The sequence below is a fragment of the Helianthus annuus genome, chromosome 17, assembly GCF_002127325.2.
Source record: "Helianthus annuus cultivar XRQ/B chromosome 17, HanXRQr2.0-SUNRISE, whole genome shotgun sequence".
In the NCBI taxonomy this organism is placed as follows: domain Eukaryota; kingdom Viridiplantae; phylum Streptophyta; class Magnoliopsida; order Asterales; family Asteraceae; genus Helianthus; species Helianthus annuus.
This window is the reverse complement of record NC_035449.2, coordinates 84002527-84026287: the sequence shown is the minus strand read 5'-3', so window position 1 is coordinate 84026287 and position 23761 is coordinate 84002527. Positions and strand designations below refer to the sequence as shown.

The window sequence follows — 23761 nt, the reverse complement described above, 5'->3', positions numbered from 1 at the left end:
GCTCCCTTCCATCAAATCCATTCTCCCATCAAATCAACAAACTTTCACGCTTGATCGGAAGAAGGAAGGAGAAAGAATAGCGGTGGAGGTAGAGGTGCGGTGACAACGACCCTGTTACACCCGCAGGCTGCAACCACTGGAGCACCTCGCCAATTAAAATCCGGGTTTACCCGACCCAGATCGGTTTCATGACTCAGTTGCTTAATTGTTTATGTTTTGTTTGTTATATTTTTTGTGGGTGGTGTGGTTCCAATGAGAATTTTGAAATTAAAAGTTTCAAGATTTTGATGTTTTTGGTTTGGGAAAGTGAAGATCAGCCATGGCACCTGCTGGAAAAGCTTTATGGTTCTTTCTTGAAGCCAATGATAGGTAAAGTTTATATTTTTATTATGTAATTGAATGCTACAAATAGTTATGTTGTTGATCATATTCATTACTTTATCTTATGAATTGCCAAATGTTCTTCTGAATTCATAGGATACAGTGCATGTTTGGTTCGCGAAATTTGTTGGAATTTGGATATAGTTAGTTTACCTAAAGTAAATCACAATGATTATTTTTTAATTCTTTTTTTTTGAATGACCAACAAAAGCCTGATCATCCACGTAAACCCAATGGCAAAAGGCCACCCAAGCCTGCGAACGCAGATGGTGCTGGTGACCCGGCCCGCCACTGTTCCAGAGGAAACCCGTAGCCTGATGACCCACTTGGCTTAACCCAGAGCATTTTGCTCCAAGAGAGGCGAGACTCGAACCCTTGACCTCCACATTGGAAGGTTGTGGGGTTGCCAATGCACCAGAGGGTCATCGGCGAAAATGATCAATTTGAATGCACATATAAATACCTCTTTATATTGGTATGTTTATTTGAAAATTTTGGTTTGTTTGGACCAGGTTTTGTAATGCATGTTTGCCAAGTGATATAACTATTGTCATTGATAAAGTGAAGTTCCATCTTCACAAGGTAACTTTTCCTCATATTACATGCAATTACAGATATCCACATTCTGGTATGGCAGTTTTGACCCATTTTGAATGGGTCAATTTGGGTTGTGTTTTATCTTAAAACCTTTAGCTAAAAGGTGAATAAGTCATTGGTTAGCACATAATTAACGCATTAATCATGTATATAAAACGGACGAAAGAGTGTTTACGGGTCAACCCAGCCCATCGCATACTCAAAGTGATTCGCTTTAATTCAAGCCTGTTTCGCCTGTGGGGCAACATGCTCATCTTGTTACCTCTGTTAAAGATCATATGTTTTCAAATAGTTTTGTGTGCGCTCATTTTGATCACAAGATTAGTGCATTTATTATCATTAGATTTTGATTTTAACTATGTTCAGTTTTATAACAAAGAGCTAGATAATGGAAAATGCATTATCTTTTGCAGCTCGTTTTGTTATGGAGAACATGACTATTGAGGCGATCATCCATCAAAGCCGGAACCACACCGCTGCCGGCTAAGACACAGTAGTCTGAACCACACTGCATGCTCTATTTTCGGCTACATTTGACAGGTTCCAGTCACTCTTGAGTTCGCGAAGTGGTTGCCGAAAAATTGTTGCTGGGAATCTATGGTTTTTCTTGGTGTGTCAATCGCTAATTCTTAGAAACTGATTTTTCTTTTGCGAGCTTACAATAGAGATATCGATACAATTTTATCTATATTAAATGGGTAATATTTTGGAACTATAGAATACAAATTCCTACCATCACAGTTTTCTGTTTTTGAGTGTTTTAGGTTTTGATACCAAACTTGAAGACAATGTGTTCAATGGAATGCATACGTAAATAATTTCACTTAAGTATATAATATCATTTGACGAAATAACTAGAGGTTTTAGAGGAGAGTTTCGGCAATTCCAAATCCTTCTGGGTACATGTGAGGCTTCCCCTGTGATGGCCAATCATTTCTCTGTAAATCTCAGCCTTTAATTTATCATACATTACTTATATAGTTGTCCTATTTTGTTAAAATATTTGTCCAAGTGATGCTTATGCCTTGTATAGAACATTTAATAACAAAACATTAGTAGCATGTAAGTCGATTTGTTCTTCTGAGTAGATGATTTTTGGCTATTTAATGAATCATTTTACTAATGCTTACAGATTTTTTTATCACGAGAAGGTGGCCATAAAAAGTATGCAACAGTGTTATCCCCGGGCCAACATGAAGGGATAGGGTAATTGGATAAGCAGTTCTTTTTTGTTTTCATTTTTTCTTGCTGTGATATACCTGTGTATTGTTTCGTCATATACTTGATTTACTTAGTGCTCAAAATCAACAGTCTTTGTTTTGTGGTTGTAACTTTTCTCTTCTTCTGTCAACAGAGGTGAAGATGGAGTCTCAGGCGTGTTTCTATATCACAGGTAAGTCAACTTAATATATTCATAATTCATGATTGGTAATTTAACCAGTTCACTTACAAATGGGTCAGTTCGGGTCTTGTCTCTTAACGGGTCAATCGAATTATGCAACTAGCTTAAGGAAACTGTTCAAGCTGGCCAAAAGTAGACCAAAATGTTTGTTTATTGCAAAATTAGATTACAGTTTATGGAATTAGCTTTCTTAGTTTTTGCGGGTTTGGGACAATTATAGTCGCCTGATTACAGCGCAATACTCATTTGAATGTTATCAAGTTGAGAGGGATCACGTCTGGTACTATTGCGTCTCTGAAGTCCAGCTTTCTTCGTGTTCCACTTGTTGATGGAGCAAATGTATTTTGTGTTTTATATTTTGTGTTTTATATTTTGTATTTAAAGCTTGAGCTTGGCTTGTAAGTATTTTTTTCAAGCTAAACTTTGGCTCGTTTACTAAACAACTTTTAGTTAAGCATGGGCTCAAGCTTGTTTGATGTTTCGAGTTTTTTTTACCCGAGCTGAGCTCGAGTAGCTCACCTTGTTTACATCTTTTGTTTTAATACATATGTTATTTTCATCTAATGGTTGCATATACGAATTGAATTTCAGCTGGTCAAAGATGGAATCTCAGATCAAGCACGTAGTTGTGGTGAAGGTAATGGGCAGAACTGGGTCGAGAGGGCAGGTTACACAGGTGAAAGTGAAGTTTCTTGATGACCAGAACCGTTTCATCACGAGGAACGTGAGAGGACCAGTCCGAGAGGGTGATGTTCTTACTTTCCTCGAGTCCAAGAGAGAGGCTAGGAGGTTGTGTTGATTTCGGTTGTCTTGTCATATCATCATTGCAATTGTTCAGTTTTTACTCTCATTTTGTTGTTACTTTTGATGTTTGTTTTGAGTTGCAGACATGATGTTTTGGTTTTGAGATGATATGATTAGTGTAATATGTGTTTCATCTTTTGAATAGGTAATTGATTCAGTAGTAAAACACTGGATATTAAGTTTATGATATTTTAGGTCATTTGAGAGCCATTGATATTAGTTATTAAACACTGTCTTTCTGGTGTTGCCTACAGTCATGCAAATGCATATTATATAGCATCAAGCCTTCAAGCATACCACATTATTCTTGATTGTATATATTTGATTGGGTTGTTACTATTGCTCCAGTTTGTTTAGTTGGATTGGTTGGGTAACAACACATAGTTATTTTCTCTTTCGGGCCTGTGATGTGGATTGATGTTGAACCTTCTAATCCAGACCCAAGACCATTGCCGCAGTTTTTTAAACAACATTGGTACAGTGTTTTGGTGTCATGTTGACTGGGATGTTGCTTGTTCTTGTACAAAAAGTTTTAACTACTTTATCATACCATGCAAGTTTTTCACCTTCAATCTTGGCCTTGGTAGATGATGCACATGAACAATATTACTTAAAGGATTAGGATCAAATCCAAGTGAGTCAGTTTGGGTTGCTTTTAAAATTATATGGGTTGGTTTGGGTAAGATATTTTCCCTCAGTAGGTCAAAATGGGCCAACTAAATTCCATCTCCTATGTTTTCGGGTCAAAACGGGTCGACAACTTCAAAGAAATGGATCAACGTGGGTTGGTGTCTTAAAGAAACGGGAGAAGTGTTGACTCCGCCGCAACGCGCGGGTTTCCCACTAGTTGAATAGGAAATCAAGACCTCAGGTAAGCGCTGCGTATGAAATTTGGCCATCTTTTTAGCAATGGTGTTGCAAGTGACTTACAGAATTTATACAATTTTTTTTATATTTTTTACTTGTATTATGTTATATACATCTACTAGGGGTGAATGAAATTAGTTTTTGAATGAACAAAGTTATAAAAATTAACACAAAAATTGTTTTCATTAATTATATTTTTATAATAATAACTTTTCTGAAATTAGAGTTTGCTTAATTGTTCATTAGTGTTTTCTTGATGTTCTTAGGGTGTAAGGGTAGGCAGTATGGTCACCATTTTGCCTTCGGTGACTCCTTTCATCGATTGGTGAAGCACACCGTGGTGATTGAGTTAGGGTGTTTGAGTAGGAGAGAGGGAGAGAAATCAGTGAATAGTCACCGAAGGTGGAGAAGAGTGATGGAGGAGAGAGAGAGGAGAGAAGAACCAATCAAAGTAGGAGAGGGGAGAGAGAAATCGGGTGTTTGAGTGGGTGTTTAACCATACCTAGTGTTTGAGTAGAAAATGGGGAGTGAAGTGGGGAGTTGACATGGCTTTATATCATTGGCTAGAGAAAACTCAAACACCCTAACTCAATCACCACCATACCGCCTACCCTAAGGATTGGTTAATCAAAGTGCACCATGTCAATCAATGAAAAGTGTTTAAACTTTGCTGAAAAGTGTTTAAACTTTGCTGAAAAGTGTTGACAATGGTTAGACACTTGGTGAAGTGGTAAACTTAAAAAAAAAAAAAAAAAAAGGTGTGATTGGTTGAGATTGGAATGGACCCCCCCCCCAACACTACCCTCTATCTCTCTCTCATACACTCCCTTCACCGCAGCGGCAAGCCCTCACCGATTCATCTTTGATTACCGCACGACAAAAGGGTCGGCGGCGGTGTTGCCGCACAGCAAAACCCTTTGCCGCTCAACTTTACCGCACCACTCCGGACAGCCTTAGGGATCAAAATTCAAATATTCAACACTTACACTTGTTTCAAATGATTAGCGTGTTTAATGATTAAGAATACGCGTTATATTTAATAAGCCTTTACTTAACAAAAACTATACGTTATATTTAATAAGCCTTTACTTAACAAAAACTATACACCAACTTGTTTCATATAATTTGGCAAATTACCAAACGAATGACAGATGTACCTTCTCAATAGGCGGCTTATGGTCGTCTAATAACTCTTTAAAAGCAAGTTATCCTCAAATTAAAGCACTCGAACAAAAAACATTAGTTATAAAGATAATAACTTAAAAATAAGGTAATTTTTTTTAAAGGAAAACTTCATTAAACAACACCTGAATTCGAAAACCGGGACAGGCATCAAAACAAACACACTACATATTTACAAATTTACACCAATCCGACCACGAGACCACGCTACACTTACCTCTATGTTTAAACCATAAAAAGCCTAACGATCTAACCTCGCTAAAAATACTATCAACCTTTACATCGGCATTCGAAAAAACCACTTTATTGCGGGCCAACCACAGACTCCAAATAGAGATGAACATTATGCCATGAACCACCCTCTTAATCCCAGCATTAATACTCCTATGCTTGTGAACATCCAACAGATCATTGAAAGAAAAAGCAAAGATAGGGGCCAAGCCGCACCACCGCGAGATCTTTTGCCAAAGAATAACAGCCACGACACAAGACGTGAAAAGGTGATCCACAGATTCGTCAACCGACTTGCACAAGGGACATAAACCATCGCCAACCTGGATACCCCTCTTCCGTAACGCATCGGCAGTTGGGATGCGATTTAATTCCGCTCTCCAAATAAAAACGTTGCAGTTTGTTGGGACCCACTTGCACCAATCAATCACATACTTGTTATTATTTCCCTCGTCACCATCCAAAAGATTCTTAACGGAATGAACAGAGAATAATACACCCGAATGGTCAGGCAACCATTTCCACTCATCCGGCTTATCCAACAACAAAACAGCCGCTACCTCCGCATTAAGAGCCTCCAGCTCGATTTTTTCAATGTCCAAAATAGGGTCATGCTTCCACAACCAATCGCCGCTTAACCTGTCCCTAACCGAACAATTCTTGACAGTCTCCAGCAGATATAAATTGGGGAAAACTTCCAATAACGGGACATCCCTCAACCAAGGATCTAGCCAGAAAAGGATATTCTCACCGTTCCCAACTGAACCCTTAAAGAAGTTGCGAAACTGAGAGTGCCCAGCCATTGGTCTATTAAAAACAGTCTATTAAAAACAGACACAATACTAGACCAAACTCCACCAAGGGACTTTTTCAACGGAAGAAACGACCAACCCGATCCGTTGGCGTGTATTGCCTCCACCACTTTAACCCAAAGGTTGTTATTCTCCTTCTTGAATCTCCATCCCCACTTACATAAAAGCACTATATTAATATTTTTGAGCTTACTTAAACCCAACCCTCCAGCTTTCTTAGGCATCGTAACTCTATCCCAAGCGACCCAGTGTGTTTTCTGGGCTTCCTCCGATCCTCCCTAAAGGAATTTTTTAATCATACCCTCGAGAACCTTTATCACCTTAACAGGAGCCTTGTACAGTGAAAAATAATAAGACGGCAAGCTTTCGAGAACCGAACGAATGAGAGTCATTCTCCCTCCAATAGACAGCAGATTGGACTTCCAAAGAGCAAGTCTAGCCTCGAAGATTTCAATAACTGGCTCCCAATTATTAATGCGATTCATATTCGACCCAGCCCTAAGCCCAAGATACTTGAAAGGCAAAGATTCTTGCTTACAACCAGCAATATCCGCTAGGCTCCCCACCTCCTCGACATCAACCCCTAACCCGAACAAGCAAGACTTTCCCAAGTTGATTCTCAAGCCTGAGCAGGCGTGAAAGCACCTTAAAATTCTAACAATATTTAATGCATTATCCTCTTCCCCTTCCCCAATGATAAGCGCATCGTCAGTGAAGAATAAATGGGAGAGAACAGGTCCTCCGTTAGAAAGCTGAATACCAGAAAAAAATACTCGCCTCCTTAGCTCTTTCGAGAAGACAAGACAACGCCTCCATTACTGCAACGAATAAAAAAGGAGAGATAGGATCCCCATGCCTCATCCCTTTACCGCACTTAAATTCGAATGTAGAAGCCCTGTTCACCAAAACCGACGCCCGAGCAGACGCGAGGATACCCCACAACCAAGAACACCACCTCCGGCCAAAGCCCATTTGACGGAAAATATCCACCACAAAACCCCAATTGATATTGTCATAAGCCTTTTCGAAGTAAATTTTGAAGAGAAAAGCTTTCTTATTCCGCTTTCTAATCCATGAACAAGCCTCATTGATAATAAGGGGGCCGTCAAGAATGAATCTACCACCCAAGAAGGTAAATTTGAGATCAGTAAAGCACATGGAATAAATAGAAATCATTGATGATACAAATAACAAAACAAACAGAAGTATTATACAAAGGATTGTGTTAAATACACCTAAAAGTCAACTTTTAAAGGGGATGAAAAGTATGAGCAGGAGAGAGAAAGAGAGATACGGTCAAAAGAGAGAGGGGTGAGCGGGAGAGAGAAAAGGTAATAGTAGTCATTAATTATTACATAACTATTTATTATTCAATCATTAGCCTATATTATTAATTTTTTTTTTGCTACAAGTCTTATAAAAATTGAAATACAATTTTAAAGACGTATTACTTTTAAAAAGAATTGATTTGAGGTATATAAAATATAAAATATAAAGTTAAAATTTTAGTTTTTGAATATTAAAATATTTTTTTATTAAATCTACTTTGGAAAAAAAGTTACAAGACAAATTTTTGACAGACAAATTTTTTTTATCAAACAAAGTTGTTGATTTAAATAGTTATAAGATATCTTCAATACATTGAATGAAACACGTAAAAATATTTGACATACAAATTTTTTTAATCAAAACAAAAATGTACTATTTAATTGGTAAAAATAAATAAATACTTTCCTGCTATAAGATTTTCTTTGTTTTTAATAAAAACAAAGTTGTTGATTTAACTGCCATGAAAGAGTTCGTGAGTTCAAATTTAATCTTTATCTCAGGGGTTAATAAAATAAATATAGTAACATATTTCTTTTATCAAATACAACTATAATTATTAAAATCACATGTTATTTGAAGATTTTTAGAAGATTTTTGAACAAAGTGCCACATTTACTTTTTTTAATGTTTACACATTTACTTTTTTTTATTAGAGACTCGTTATTTATTTACTTATGATGAACTTTTTCACTTTCGTGTTAATAACAAAGTGTCTTGATTATTTATTTATTAATATTGATATTAATACTAATAATAGTATAACAAAATATAAAAAAGTAATAAAAGTACTATAAAATAAAATAAAATAAAAAACATAATTATTACTTTTGACTTTAGAATAAAATAATGTATTAAAGTACTTAATCATTACCAAGTTTAACTAATTTGATATATTAATCCATACGTTGGGTGTATTTATCACACCCCTATACAAAATATCACGAGAGAATTCATAAATTAATAGAAAACGAGTACCGTGTAATACATTGTCGCCGCCGCCGTAACGCACTGGTTTCCTACTAGTATGTATGTGTGTATATATATATATGGGAAAGATAAGACGAAAACCCACCTGAGTTGAGAAAACTCAAAAAACCTTTGTAAAAACCCCATGTGACATTTTTATTTTTTTCTAAAAAAATAGAAAATGTAACATACATATATTTGAACATTTTTATAAAAGAAAAAACAAAAAAACGCCGAGTAGTTTATTTTAAAAAAATGTTAAAAATTTCATGCTACATAATATATATGTTCAAAAAAATGTAACATACAAATTTTGAACATTTAAAAAAACTAGTAGTTTATTTTTTTAAAAAATGTTATCAACCTTATACAACACCCCATCCGTCGAACAAAGCTTGATTTGTGCTTTACACCCGGTTCGAATACTCGGTCTATTCCTACTTTTATATGGCTTAGACAACTTCGAATAAGGATCGCCTGAGGTTTATGCCCCTCCTTTGAACACACAAAGTATTTAGTCTTGATAATACCACCACTATGATGCTCACCTTCTTTTCGCGCAGAGAACCCTGCCTTCTTGGCATATGTCTAATAAAAAACATATACTTGCTCTATGGAACTGAATTCCATTCCTATAATGGGAACACATGTGAAGCTACCTCAGGAATATACAATCTTTCATCTGCACATTTTGAAATGACAAAAAAAACATGAGCTCTAAAACAAGACACACAGTCACTCATCTAGGAAATAAAAAAATAAATCACGCAAAGAAAATAAATCATGCATGTTAACCTCAATAATAACGCAGGTAGAAAAAAACCAGCCAATACTGTATGCTTTATAATAATAACGCATCTTGGTGGAATTACACAGGTCTCCTACACTATACAGCTTATAAACATGCGTGATTTATGACACATTCATTTTAAAAAAACTAATTATCAAATAATGATGCACGATCAAATAAAAAACATCAGCCAACGTTAATTTCGTTGATTTCTGGAAAATTAAAACCATTAATTGACAACTTACTGGTCTGATCGTCTAATAGAACGTGGTTGTCTGATGTCGGATTCCTCAAATGCTCTGCAGCATCATGAACGGCATGGACTTCAGCATCTTCAATTTCAATATCATCTGTGTTTCGTGCGTTACTGCTCTGTGGATCCATTTCAAACAATAAGTGATCGTAACCCTAATCGCACACCTATAACCGCTAATTTGATACTTTGAAAAATAGAAAATATTTGAAACTAATTCGAATTGTAATTACCGGGATGCAGGAGATAACGAACTCGCATTATTCTCTTGATGTTAGTAAATGTCTGAATTACCCTGCCTCAAGAATGAAAAATGTCTAGTTTGCCCTTAATGAGAAATCTTAATCCGTGCCATGCGTTCAACTCTCCTTGTCACGTACGTGAAGTATGATTAGGGATTTTGTACATTATACTTTCTCTCTATATATATATATATATATAAACAATGAACCATTAAAAAAATAAAAAAAACGAACTACAAAGGAAACCAAAACTCTACTTTTGCTCATTTGTTTTGGTTTCTTGTGTGCCCAGTAAACCGCTTGCCATTTATTTTTCATATACCTTTTTGTTGGTTGTTTAGAAAATCTACTACTTAATAGATGATAATAAATTTAGACACATGTCACTACCACAATTCAAAGGCTAAATCTTTATTTAGAAAATATACTACTAAATAAGTTATTTAATAAATATTACACTACTACAAAAAAACAGCAGTTGCCACCAAATTTTGATACCGAATAAAATAAGTAGCAAATAATTAAAAATTTTCCACAAGATGCTTTCAAATTTGCTACCGTATTTATGGTGACAAATATACTCTACTTAATTTACCCTAAAATCACATTCACCTCCAAATATATGCTATGCCTATTCACATTTCACACATTCACCTCCTGAAGAACCCTAAATCTAACGATTCACACGTCGTTCAACCCTAAATCACAACACTATTGAACATCTAGTGTTATGAAATCTCATGAGCAATCTGGACGCTTAGTGCTCACACCCCGATGTTTCCGCTATCAGTTGGGGTGTGACAGACTGGTATTAGAGCCATAACTATAGGGAATTAGGATGAGTAGGAATACCTGCCCTAGTCTATAGTTTTAGGAATCTTGACTCTTATATGTTGTTTAAGACTTATGCATCCCACCGTACCTGCTTCCTAGCAGCAAATTCCCTGTTAAACTTACATGCCTTCCTACGGCTGATACAATATACACTTGATACTTTGAAAACACTGATTAACCAGTGTCTGTATTTTGCACGAGATTTGCTCTCAAGTCAGGAGTGACATCCAAACTGATGGGCAAAGTGAGAGAACTATTCAAACTCTTGAAGATATGCTTCGTGCTTATATTATTAACTTCGGAGGAAGTTGGGATAAATATCTTCCTTTAGCAGAATTCTCCTACAACAACAGTTACCATTCAAGCATTGGAATGCCACCTTTTGAAATGCTTTAGGGGAGAAAATGTAGGACGCCTGTTTGTTGGGGGGAAGTTGGACAGCGAGAACTTGGTAGTAAAGAAGTGGTTCAGGCTACAACAGAAAGAATTGATCAAATTAGAGCCCGTTTAAAGGCAGCTCAAGATCGACAGAAATCATACGCGGATAAGAGACGAAGACCAAAGACCCACGTTCTACCGAACTGAACTAAGAACGCTTTCTTATCACAGACTTTAGTTTAGTTTCCGAAAAAAGCATAAAGCCCGGTATTTTCGTAAACGTAAAAGAGGGACGAGTGACAAGGGACTTGAGTGGCTCACCCTAATCAATAAGCGGGAGCAGGTATCGAGTGTTGTACAAACCCTTCCCAGTGAGTGTAATATGTTTAGTAAGCTTCTTGTTTTCACGGAACCATTCTCTCATTTCCTCTATCCCTATGAGTCTCCTTTTCTTTTCTTTCTCTTATCCCCTTCTGCATTTAGAATCTTTTTATCTATCCTCTTTCTAAAGATAGATAAGCAAGGTTTTTCTCACTACTGGCAAGAAGCCTTAAGAGAAGAAGCTCTTTCTAGTGGAAGAGGCTGGGCAAGCACATCAAAGGGCCAGGTTTTTAGTAGTTCAGGGTTGCCGAGAGCCCCAGCATAGAACTTTTATCTGACTAGGAGCAGCTAAGCCCCTACCTATATAGTCAAGAGGGATGGAGCCCCGAAAGACATCATTCCGGCATTTCACCGTAAGAGGATCCTTCAAGGTGATTCCAAAAGTGATTTGCTTGTCCAGTGGTACTTGTCGCTTTTCTCCGAAGGCTATTAAATTAGCTAAACCACGCATAAGGGAGAGGAAGAGAGTGAATCTAAAAAAGAGAATCCGACTTTTTTTTTTTTTTTTTTTGCATTAAGGGCGTTACGACGATATATGAGAGGAATAGAGAAAAACTCATGATTGGTGTGGAGGGGAAGGTCTGTTTATAATATAGTTCAAGAAAGAGTCGTCTCATTTCCTTACTATTGAATTTGAAGTTGGGGATCTTGTGCTTTTAAAAGTCTCCCCATGGAAAGGTGTGATCCGTTTTCGCAAACGAGGTAAACTAAGTCCACGTTTTATAGGACCATTCAAAATAATTGCGCGCGTAGGTAAGGTAGCTTATCGTTTGGAACTCCCTGGAGAGCTAAGTAAGCTACATAATACTTTTCATGTCTCTCATCTACGTAAATGTTTAGCGGATGAATCCGCTCATGTGCCACTTGAAGATATTGAAGTTGATGATAAATTAAATTTTGTCGAGGAACCATAGCCATCCTTGATAGAAAAGTAAAACGGCTACGAAATAAAGAGATTAGTCAAGTTTTAATACAATGGAAACATCGCAAAGGATCAGATATAACGTGGGAAGCAGAAGAAGAAATGAGAAGTTATTATCCACAACTCTTCTCTTCATGACCGGTTTCGGGGACGAAACCTTGTTAAGGGGGAGGTATTTGTAACATCCCTTTTTTTAAAAAAAAAAACGAATTTTGTTATCTTGTTAATATATATATATATATATATATATATATATATATATATATATATATATATGTATATAGTTGTGGGGTAAATAGAATTATTAGTAAACACACATACTCATGATAACTTATATAAACATAAATATTAGAACACTTAGAAAATAAAAGTTTAATATACTTGAAGGGCCAAATATGACAAAGTAGTCTCTATGTTTAGTAAAAAGGATGTGAGTCAAACTGTTGCTGGAAATTAGAAGAAAAACTTCCAGAGTAAAGTGTGTGTGTGTGTATTGTATGCGACACCAAGAAGGAAGAAGGAGAGTTGATTTTTATCTCTAAAAACAATTATGGAAATCTTGATGAAAAAGACATTAGTAGCAATGCCCACTTGATTGTTAAATCTCCAGGTACTAATTTGTAAGTTCACAATTTTGATTTAGGGCTTGTAATTCATGAATGTGGATGCATGTGTGTGTAAGTTAGTAATGTTGATTTAATGCTTTTAATTCTTGTATGTTAAGTGTGTGATTGATATCAAATTCAAAGATTTATTGCCACTTGATTAAAATCATCCTCAAGTCCTAAACTGTTACTTCATATATGTCGATGCATGTGGGAGTAAGGTATTAAATTCAAAGAGACATTTATGTTAGAGTTAAATATGAAACTTACAGAAACTAATTATATTAAAGGAAAAGAAATTCATTACTTGTGTATTAATTAACAAAGAATGAAATTAATAGATTAGGATTCTTTTGTTAAATTTAGGGATTTTTATAATACACCAGATTGTTGTGTTAATCACGAAAATATGAGCTTAAAACAATACCATGTTGGTAAATTAAATCAAGTTTGGTGTAAAAGAACTAATTAGAGATGAGTATGTTTATATTTTTTAGAGGATGCTAAGATACAACTGAATGCTTAATTCCATGACACATGTGTGCAAAGAATGATGATTGTAAATAAATTGGTTTATAAACAGGAACACAAGTGATTAAGATTGAAGATAAGAAAGGGGCACCGCTATCATCGTCTTTAATTGACAAAGGTATGTACTTTCACCAGAATGATTAAACTGACTTATGTCATGATTCCAATTTATTTATATGCATTATCGTATTATTCAATTAAAAGTGTGTTTTGATCTTTAAGATCATATATAGTGTGTTTGGGTAATTTTAACCCGCTTCAAGTGTGTTTTGATCTTTAAGATCATTTATAGTGTGTTTGGGTAATTTTAACCCGCTTCAAGTGTGTTTTGATCTTTAAGATCATTTATAGTGTGTTTGGGTAATTTTGACCCGCTTCAAGTGTGTTTTGATCTTTATGATCGTATATAGTGTGTTTGGGTAATTTTTTTTACCCGCTTCAAGTGTGTATGATCGTATATAGTGTGTTTGGGAGATTTTGACCCGCTTCAAGTGTTTGATCTTTATGATCGTATATAGTGTGCTTGGGTAATTTTGACCCGTTTAAAGTGTGTTTTGATCTGTAAGATCATATATAGTGTGTTGGGTAATTTGACTTGTTTAAAGTGTGTTTTAACCATAAAAAGTGTGATGTGATTTTTAAATCATTTCATGTCTTGGGAATGCGTTGAAACAACTAAGTTGTTCATTTTTTTTAGCGATCAAAAAAAAAAGAGCTATATATATATATATTGAATGGTAATGTCTTGATCATTTACAATATTACTAATCATGTACAACATTGATTATGTATAAGATGTATAGGTAACACTCACATGTAATAACTTTGGAATGAAGATCTCGGAATTGAAAGAATGGATCCAAGTTTTTGTAAAATCATAAATTTCATGTTATTTTGGTACTCATGGTCTTTATAATTAGGAAATCAATGTTTTTATACTTTTGTAAAGGTTCAATCTACCTTCTACATTTGATGAAAACGTGTTGTAATATTTTAAGCTTTGTGAACCTTTTTAAATATATATATATATATATATATATATATATATATATATATATATATATATATATATATATATATATATATATATATATATATAAATGACTATCCTGTGGGACTTACTTCCGCATTATTAAAATTATATTTCTTTTTGAATCATGGGTGTTTCAACTATGCTTAAATGATGGCATTCACACCAAGTGTTTGATGAAATGCATAGGTGAGATTATTGGATGAGATTGGATGTAAACAATGAATGAATGTGTATAGGAAGTAATAATGGTGTGTTGGATAGTGAATTAACATAAGAAGTGTGCTTTAGATATGACTCATGTAGAAGATTGGATTTGCTAGTATCATGTGGTAGTAGTATGCTTTAAAATTGGTACCTTATGCTTAAATGATACAATGGACTCCATGTGTTGCCGAACTTTCTAAATATGGTTATATAATTAATTGTAAGAACGTGAATGTACAAGGAAGAAGAAATATTCGAATGATGATTTAGGTTGGCGAATCATGGATTATGATGCTACATGTAGGATTACATAAATACTAGTATGAATGGAAGTTGTTTATGCACATACGTGGAATCTAGGTGAATGTGGTTGTATGTGTCTTACTACATGAGTGTGAAGCGTATATAGTATAATGGGTATGTTCTAACATGCCATGATTTGATGATATGTTAAATTGTATGGAATTGGAATGAAATAATTGTTAAAATAGGACTTGTGTATGTTATAATGGACTAGTGAAAGTCAATGTGACCCATGTGTTGGAAATGGATGTTATTATGTATAAGCATATATGCTAACAATGTTGTAAACATGATAGCTTGAAAGAATAAGAACCATGTCAAGATGGACCAACTCATGGGAAGCAAACGGGTCAAAGAGGAGGCAAAGAAACTAGCATAAACATGGCGAGCACAAGGTAAGTGATTTCCATAATCACTTCTTAGTTTGTTTAAGTAATATAATGTTTAATTATTAAGTTCATATGAAGTTGAGGTCAAATCAATAGATTATTTTGATAAATGCATGAACGGGTCGAATAATTCGTAGATGAATAATAAGCCGAACACGTATAAGTTAAGAAATTCCTTAACTCGGATGTTGGATTTCAAGTTCACATGATAGAATGTTAATTTACAATCATGTAGGAAGAAACGTGACTCAAAACAGATGAAAAATGAGAGAGTTATGTCCGTTTCGGTAAAAATTAATGGCTAGGAAAAGTGCAGAGCTGACACGGCCGGGTGGTGAGCTGACACGGCCGGGTGAAGGTTCTGTGAAAAATATTATTTATGTGATTTACGCATCGTAGGCTTCGATATATTATCCGTGGACTACGGTGGGCCTCCCAAACATGATTTCGAGTGTTCCCTTGACGATTATAAGTTGTACACCCAAGTCTAAGCCTCATGTAATTTATATAAGAGTATGATAGATGTATGTAATGATGACTAGGGAGGTGTGTTAATTAAGTTAAGTGAATAGGATGGTATGTAGGTATGAATAATTGGAGTCATGGTGAGTTTAAGTCGTATAAATTAGTATGCGTGATGTGTATAAAAGATATATATATATATATATATACATACGTATGTACATAATTATGCGAAAGGCGTACATTGTGTTGTAGTTAAATAGATGCATATAAATGGTTGGCGACCTTTTTACGAAGATGTAGTACTTGAATATGTTGAGATTACGGGTTTGCTAACCAAGTTATTATTGAGTATGTTTGAAAGTGCAGGTTTATGAATGTCGGACTTTCGAAGTGTTGATATAGTAATGAAATGATTGAATGTTGGAAGGATAATCGGGTTGAAGTAACTTAAGCGGTTAGAATATGCTATGGACGTTTTAGTTTATACAATATTTTATGTTTGGTCGTCACCACCTACTAACGGGTTAGTTGTATGAGAGTATATGTCATACCCATTTAGTTGGGTAATCGAATGCGTAAGAGAAATGAACGTACGTACACGAATGGAACCAAAATGACGGTTTTATAAGCAAACAAGTATAACGACTAACTTTTCAAAGCTTTGTTGTTGAATGTAGGTAAATCCTCAATTTAGGCGACTTGGAGAATCGGAGCGAGCGCGTGTTCATGTTATGTCATACCAAACACTTCCGCTAGCTTGTTCAAATGTTTTTGGTCCAAAATTTGTTGTATTGGTTCTTAGTAGTATCTTGTTGAACGAAGTGTAGAATTGTATCTAGTTTGATTATGTTTAAAACAGGGGTATGCTCGTTATACGGACGGGTCATGCCCAAATTTTGTTAAAATTAATGCATATATGTTACTGATATCATCGTTTTAAATTGCGAAAAGTTGGACACTCTTAAGAAATTTGTATATTTCTAGTGTCCCTTAGTCGTCTTTTATTAGACGCAAACTCGGGTCCTTACAAAAACAATTTTGTTAATATCTTATTGTTGCTGTCCGTTTATTTGATTGACATGCAGAAACTAGTATTTAATGTAAGCAACCATGTGTTATCTTTTTGCCTAATTTCCACTACAGGATGGAGGTACGAGCCCTTGGTGTCACACCCCGATTTCCACGTGTATCACCGGTGGGCCCGGTGGGGGATTACCGTGACGTAGTTGGCAACAATATAGTCAAACCACACAATTATATAAATGCACAGCGGAAGCTTTAAAGATAAACATATACTTCAACCTCTGGTGGTAATATCAAATATATAACAGAAGTTGAATGTATCCACAGCGGATCAAAATAATGAAATATTGTTCATTCAGATACGGCATCGAGTTTGCGAGACTATTCGTGATGCTTAGGAAGCTAATACCAGCCAATTTCGTATAGTACCTGCACTTAATCTTTTTGGGGAAAATACGTCAGTTTACACTGGTAAATACATTCAACTGACACATTTGAAAATGTTTATTAAAATTGATTTGAATGCACAAGGCACAAACTCTTTTATAACTTGGGGAAAATTATTAAAAATCTTGTGAACGTATTACATGTTCTTTTATGCGTTCAGTAGCCCGGATCGTGCCGGGTTAAAGATTAATAGACACACCACATTGCGTAAAACCGTAGTATAGAAACCAACGGCTACGTCTTTTAATTAAATGTCGACAATATATACCGGGTGTACGCCTACACCGGGATGTCGATGGTCGTGGCCATTTCGTAAAATGATGCCAAGGATATCCGGGACAACGGTCATTAACCCCCCAAAGGATTTTAAGAAACAAAACTGTTTAAATGAGCCGATCATAATATTTAATTAACCACCTAAGCGATGGAAGATATGATGCTCAATCAAGCGGTATTATTATACCGTATCCCAAGCCCGTATAGGGGAAATAAGTTAAAAGTATTTACCTTTGCAAGTATATTCCTTAATTTGATTAAATCACCGATAGCTTTTACTGGGCTCCTAATCTGGAACGAAGGTTTTAATTAACCTCTTAGAATCCTAACGGGTCTTTATATTGGCCGTAGCCTAGACCGGTTGGTTCCGGAATATAAATATGGTTTAATCGCGCGAAAAGGCGAAAACCGAGAATGGAATGTGATTCTGCCCCAAACAAGTTCAGAGACTTTTTTTATATGGGTTCAAGGTTCACACTCAGGATTTTGGGGTCAAAATAATATAGTTTGACCCGTATCGGCTAATTTATGAAAACTAGTTTCACAAGCCGAACCGTGCGCGCAATAGGCGAAACGGTTAACCATGAGAGTCTTACGCTTATTTCCTAAGTCAATATGCCTTAAAGAGGTTGTGGTATCAGTAGGATACCTTCCGTGATGCCCGTAACGAGTTTGAGTCAATATTACGCCCCGTAGGGGCTTTTCGGTCATTTTAAAGACTTTTAAAGAGCTTTTCGAGTTCTACAGGAAATCTGAGTTTCCCGAACAGTTTATAAAGTCTAAAATACTTTATTTATTATTTAAAATCAGTAGCAACTGGAATCGGGTCAAAAGACCTTGTAGAACTCAAGTTTTGGCCGAAAAGGGCATATTCGGTATTTACCGAACCGTAGCCATAACCGCAGGTTATGAGCAAGGTAAAAATTATTAAAAATCTTTAAAATTCCCAAAATATTAATTTATAACAGTGGGTAAAAGTTTTGGTGACGGAAACTTGGTTTAGATAGGCGTTATGCTAATTGCGCCGTTTATTACAAAAGTTTCTTATAAATGCGCTATTTAGCATAACTCTCATTCTAGACCTCGGATTGACGTGAAACTTTAAGGACATGCTTATAATTTAATAAGCAAGGTTATGGTCCGTTCACGTGCCCGAAATACTCGTTTTATTTTATAAAGGCCGTTACGGTCAATTTTTAGGCGATTAACGGAAACGCGTAAAGACTCGGACAAATCATGAACCGATCACAGAGGTCTATACCACCATGTAACCTGGTCCTAAGAGAGTCCTAAGGCATATCTATACCTCACTAAAACGGGTCAGAACTGAAGTCAAAGCAAAAGTCAAACTTTTGCGACATTCGGCTCCGAACCGGGTCAATATAGCAAATGGTCGATTCAAACGAGCGTAAACAAGTTTATATACTTAATATCATGTTTTATGAGTGCCAAAACAGGTTTCATAGCATATACATTACAGATTATGTATAAAACGGCAAAATAGCTTTCTGTTGACTTTTTAAGTGTACGTTTGACTCAACATTTGACATAGTTAGAGTGGTGATCAGAGGGAACCCTTTTAGAGGTTTATTACCCACATTAATACCAACTCATAACTATTTTTGATTCGTCATAAGACTGAACCATCTCGGATTTATTTTAAAGTCAAACCGTATTTACGACGGTTTGGTTTCTAGTGATTTTCTAAGCATAAATTGAACTACAAAGGATCTAATGAACTTACAGAAGTTAAGACTTGCTTAGAGAGCAATGAAGAACACTTGAGAGCCTTTAGAATGACCAGAGAAGTGTTGTTGTGTTGTGATGAAAGTTATGAACACAAGTATGCTATTTATAGCCAAAGTCAAGGTCCAAGATCATCACACAACACCCTACAACTGATCATGGATGGTTGGCATGTGTCCTAGAGGGTTATGGGTCGAGTAGGGGCGCCCATGCCTCTTTTATTGGCGTTTTGATCATTCACAAGCTCAAAAGGCAAGAAAATTACAAACTTTCTGCATCTGGGCGTCCAATGCGGCCCGCATGGGAGTTTTCCATGCATTTGAACGCGGGTCGCCTGAGATTCAAACTTCAGGCGCGTAAAAGAAGTGGCTCGCGGCCCGCCTCCACTTAACCCAAAACACAACGCGGGTCGCGAGAGGCTTGATTTTCAGGTTTTTAAAATCTTTTATAATCATTACGAAATCCTGGTAATTAATAACGAAATCTTTCGTAATTATTAACCTGACCTTTCGGGTTTGAAGGGGTAACTTTGCGGTTTGGCCCTCGGTTAATTACAACTAAGGACCTCGTGTTATTTACCCGCTTAGTTAAGTCCCTGGTTAGTTTATTAATTATTCGGAAAGCCTTAACTTTCACTGTTGACGCTTTTAACCCTTCTTATACGAATTCGATCATAACTTTCTTGTTTTAAATCGGAACTTCGCGAAATTTATATATTGCATTCTAGTGAGCGTATTATACTGTTACAAAGCCTTGGGAACGTTAAAGGGTCACTCAGAGGTATAATTAAACATGTTGACATAGTTAACCCCTGTAGCCCCTTGTAATCTCTCACTTTCTTCCGCGTTTCGCTTCCGTACGATCCATGATTCATTCGTTTGAAGGTACAAGCACCATTTAGGGTTACCATACAGTATATTTACCCTTGCTTGACAACTATAACCCTCGCATTTACATACATTCAAGGTTTGTCAAAATTAGTCCTTTATTTAATATCAATGCCACGTGTAATCAAATGACACGTGTTAACACATCATTGGACACAAAAATTCGAGGTGTTACACTTGGATGGTACAATCTGACTAGGGAATTTCTCAAAGTACCGTATAAAGCAGGTAAATCTTCGAAGAAAAAACGTCCAAAGCTCCTTTTCAAAGTTGTCATGAGAAGGTTTCCTTCTGATTATTTACATTTAATTTTTCTACCACAAATATTTGGCATAGTTTGTGTTAATTATATCACAAGTTTTGAAATTAACAAATGGTTGCCTCAGCTTGGTTAGAAAAATAAATCAAATATCTATTCGCTTTAAATTCTAATTTAAATTTGGAAAACATTATTCTTTTTTACATTTTTTCAGGTTGAAATATTCTTTTCGAAGTTCCTCACGTCCTGTACTGCATGCAGCAGCTAGAGTCGTGCAAGGGATGGGGAAAATTCGAGCAACTGCTTTTTCGTTAATGGTAAGTTGTAAATAACTTTTTTATTCTTTTCTTATGCTGGGATTCCGCTTATTAGTCGGTAATGTGTGCAACTGTAACCAGGTGTATCTGCTGCAATGAACGAACTCCGGCCTTGTGCTCCGATCATTTTAAAACATATACTTGCTCAAGAATTAGTGAAGAGGCTCCGCATGGTTTCTGAGTCGTTATTGAGATACAATACGACCAGGGTGCTTAGGGGAAACGAGTCGGATTAGAAGACATGACGGCTCTGTAACAGATAAGAAGATAAAACCAGTAACAACTTTTTGTCACATTTTTTAGTTCGTTGTGTTGTATGACTCACCATTCCTACCATGACAGCTCTGTAACAGATTTATTATGCGAAATGTTGTGCAGAGGTTCTACGACAAAGCCTTGGAGCTGGATTAAAGCGTTATGCAATGAAGTATGTATGCATTACCTTTTAACACTTCTTCGCTACATTATTAGTTCGGTTCGTTTATTCTCAATGAGCTAAAATTTGAGCTCGACCTTGTCTCAGATAAAATAAAGCTCATGTATTTTTGGAAGTCAACTTTTTTTCTTTCGTGCACATGGACTAAAAAATTTTTTTTGGCACATGTTGATAGACGAATAAAAAGGAGGATGAGTTTCTTTTGTCTATATAAGTTGGGTTTCTTAAACAACATACTTGACTTATGTGAACACACCTTGACTCGGCTCTTTATTTACGAGCTGGTTTCAAGCAAGTTTTTTTCTTTTTTTTTTTGTCGAGCTTGAAAAGACTTGCAATGTGTTATCTTGCAAGCACGCAATGTTCGTGAATTTGACATAAGAGTGGCACTTGTCGTGTAGGAAAGTTTGATATAAGATTAACTTTTAACTGTTTTCGTGTTTTCTTGTTTAATTTTAACTGTTTGGTATAGATGTTGTATGTTTGTTCCTAGACCGCGGACATATATTACATAAAATAAAAATAATTGTTTTAGTTCATTTTGTATTCTTCTTATCTGGTATATCGAGTTTTGATCGACAAGTTTTATCTTTAAGTAATATGTTACTGGTTGAAATATTTCAGGAAATTGAATGCTAAGAAGTAGGGATATTTTACACAGGTATTTATTTAGTTTTCACTTAGAATTTTAATTACACTCGATGTCTACAATTCTGCTGAAACAACAATAAATGTTGTCTTTTCTGAATTAATCAGGTTATTTTAACACTTCAACTGTCATATACGTATTGTTTTTGCTATTATGATATGCTTATTATTGCTGCAATTCTCTTTATTAAAGCTTAGTTTAGTCTGATTTGTCTTTAAACACTTCAATTATCCTTGATGGTTGTATAGGCTTTATCGGATAACGAGTGACGTGAGTGGTTAAGAGCGTTTGGTCATGCCGGTCATACCCACCTACTAGGGTTCTGTCGTATTCCTGTAGGTAGTAATCTTTTATGTTACTTCCATGTTTAAAACACGGGGGGTTTTATTGACAAAACTGTTATTTGGTTTAACATTAAAAATAATGATTATAACATGTTCAGCTTGGTTTGCAGGGTGCTTATTATGCAAATAGTTTAACTTTTTCTCAACCTTTTGTACATATTTTTTCTTGCTTTTATTATTTTCTGTTAATTATTTCTGTTTTATGACAAGTGCAGGGTGGCAATGGTGTGGATATTATTAAACGGCTTATGGACACTGAATTCATATTTCAATTTGTTTCTTAATTTACATGTCCAAGAGTTTGATTAATTACTATTTGTCAAGTTCAGTTGTTTTTTGTTTTAATGGTATACTAATTATATATGTCTAACCAAAGATAGTGCTTTTATAATGTTATCAAAATTCATATTATTATACATATCAAATCATAACATGGCTTTGTTAACATTAAATACCTTTCAATGTTTAATAATAATTTTTATATACTTACAACTTGTATATTATTATTAAATATTAATTTTTTTTTGTATAATTATTTAGCTTTAAATAGTGAACAAAGACGATTACAGACTAATGGTAGGTAGACGAGCAACAAGTTGCGCCGCTACCCCCTTCTGAATTAACCGCACCGCGTCAGGGGCGAGAGCGCCAAAAGTATCGAAAGCGAATGGGGTTAATGCATTACTAAATTAGGTTTGTAATAAATTAATTACAACTAATACTGATATTTAATTCGGTTATTTAAATACTTTTTTTGAAAGGTCAAGCTATTTAATAACTACTATAAGGTTGAAGTGAGTGGTTAACTATTTTGAATAGGTAAACTTCTCATTCACCCAATCAAACAGTGTCACGTTAATTTACCTATTTTGTTTACCTAATGCTCAAAAACGTTGGCGTTGGTTTACCTATCTTGGATTAGGTAAACTATTATTTTTATTAAAAAAACATAAATAAATGAAAATAGGCTATTACCCCTGACAAATTGCCTTCCCCGCATCGGTAAATCTTCACCGCTTCTAGTTCCTTACTGATCGGTAACCTCCATTGGCAGCGGTGTTACCGCTCGGTAAACACGTTTGCCGATGGAGTTTACCGCCCACTCCGTTCACCTAACCACAAATTAGATTGTTATTAATTTATTTTGGTATATATCTTTTAAGAATGATATCAAATCATTAAATTATGATTCTAATAGCTTTTATTGATAAAATCGACATTTAAGAATCTGATTTTCCATCTCTCATCTATATATATTATTCATTCAATTTTTAAAACATCATAAATAGTTGTTCTGCTAAAATTTATGAGAAAGTGATGATGCAGTTGTATGTTCTTATAACTATTGAAGCTTATGAGAAAGTTAATGATATAGTTTTCTTAATCGATAAATAATATGCTTTAATATTTATGAACTTGGTAAAATCTCATGTTTTGATGATACACAACACAAAATTTGTTCGGACATGTGAAGTA

At 35.3% G+C, this 23761-nt stretch overlaps 1 protein-coding gene and 1 long non-coding RNA gene across 3 annotated transcripts; both read left to right on the top strand.

Annotated features, from left to right (window-relative positions):
• The first annotated feature begins 2979 nt into the window (after nucleotides 1-2979).
• Nucleotides 2980-3366, top strand: LOC110924557 (40S ribosomal protein S28-2). Its single transcript, XM_035986551.1, has one exon. It carries the CDS (start codon nucleotides 2982-2984, stop codon nucleotides 3177-3179), a length of 198 nt encoding a protein of 65 aa, XP_035842444.1. The 5' UTR covers nucleotides 2980-2981; the 3' UTR covers nucleotides 3180-3366.
• Nucleotides 3367-12842: 9476 nt separating this feature from the next.
• Nucleotides 12843-16827, top strand: LOC110922056. 2 transcript variants are annotated; one of them, XR_002582840.2, is made up of 5 exons: nucleotides 12843-12981; nucleotides 13560-13625; nucleotides 15344-15442; nucleotides 16268-16355; nucleotides 16579-16827. It is a non-coding gene; the product is annotated as an uncharacterized LOC110922056 (long non-coding RNA). The 2 variants fall into 2 exon arrangements; XR_002582838.2 differs by lacking the exon at nucleotides 16268-16355.
• The last annotated feature ends 6934 nt before the right edge of the window (nucleotides 16828-23761 follow it).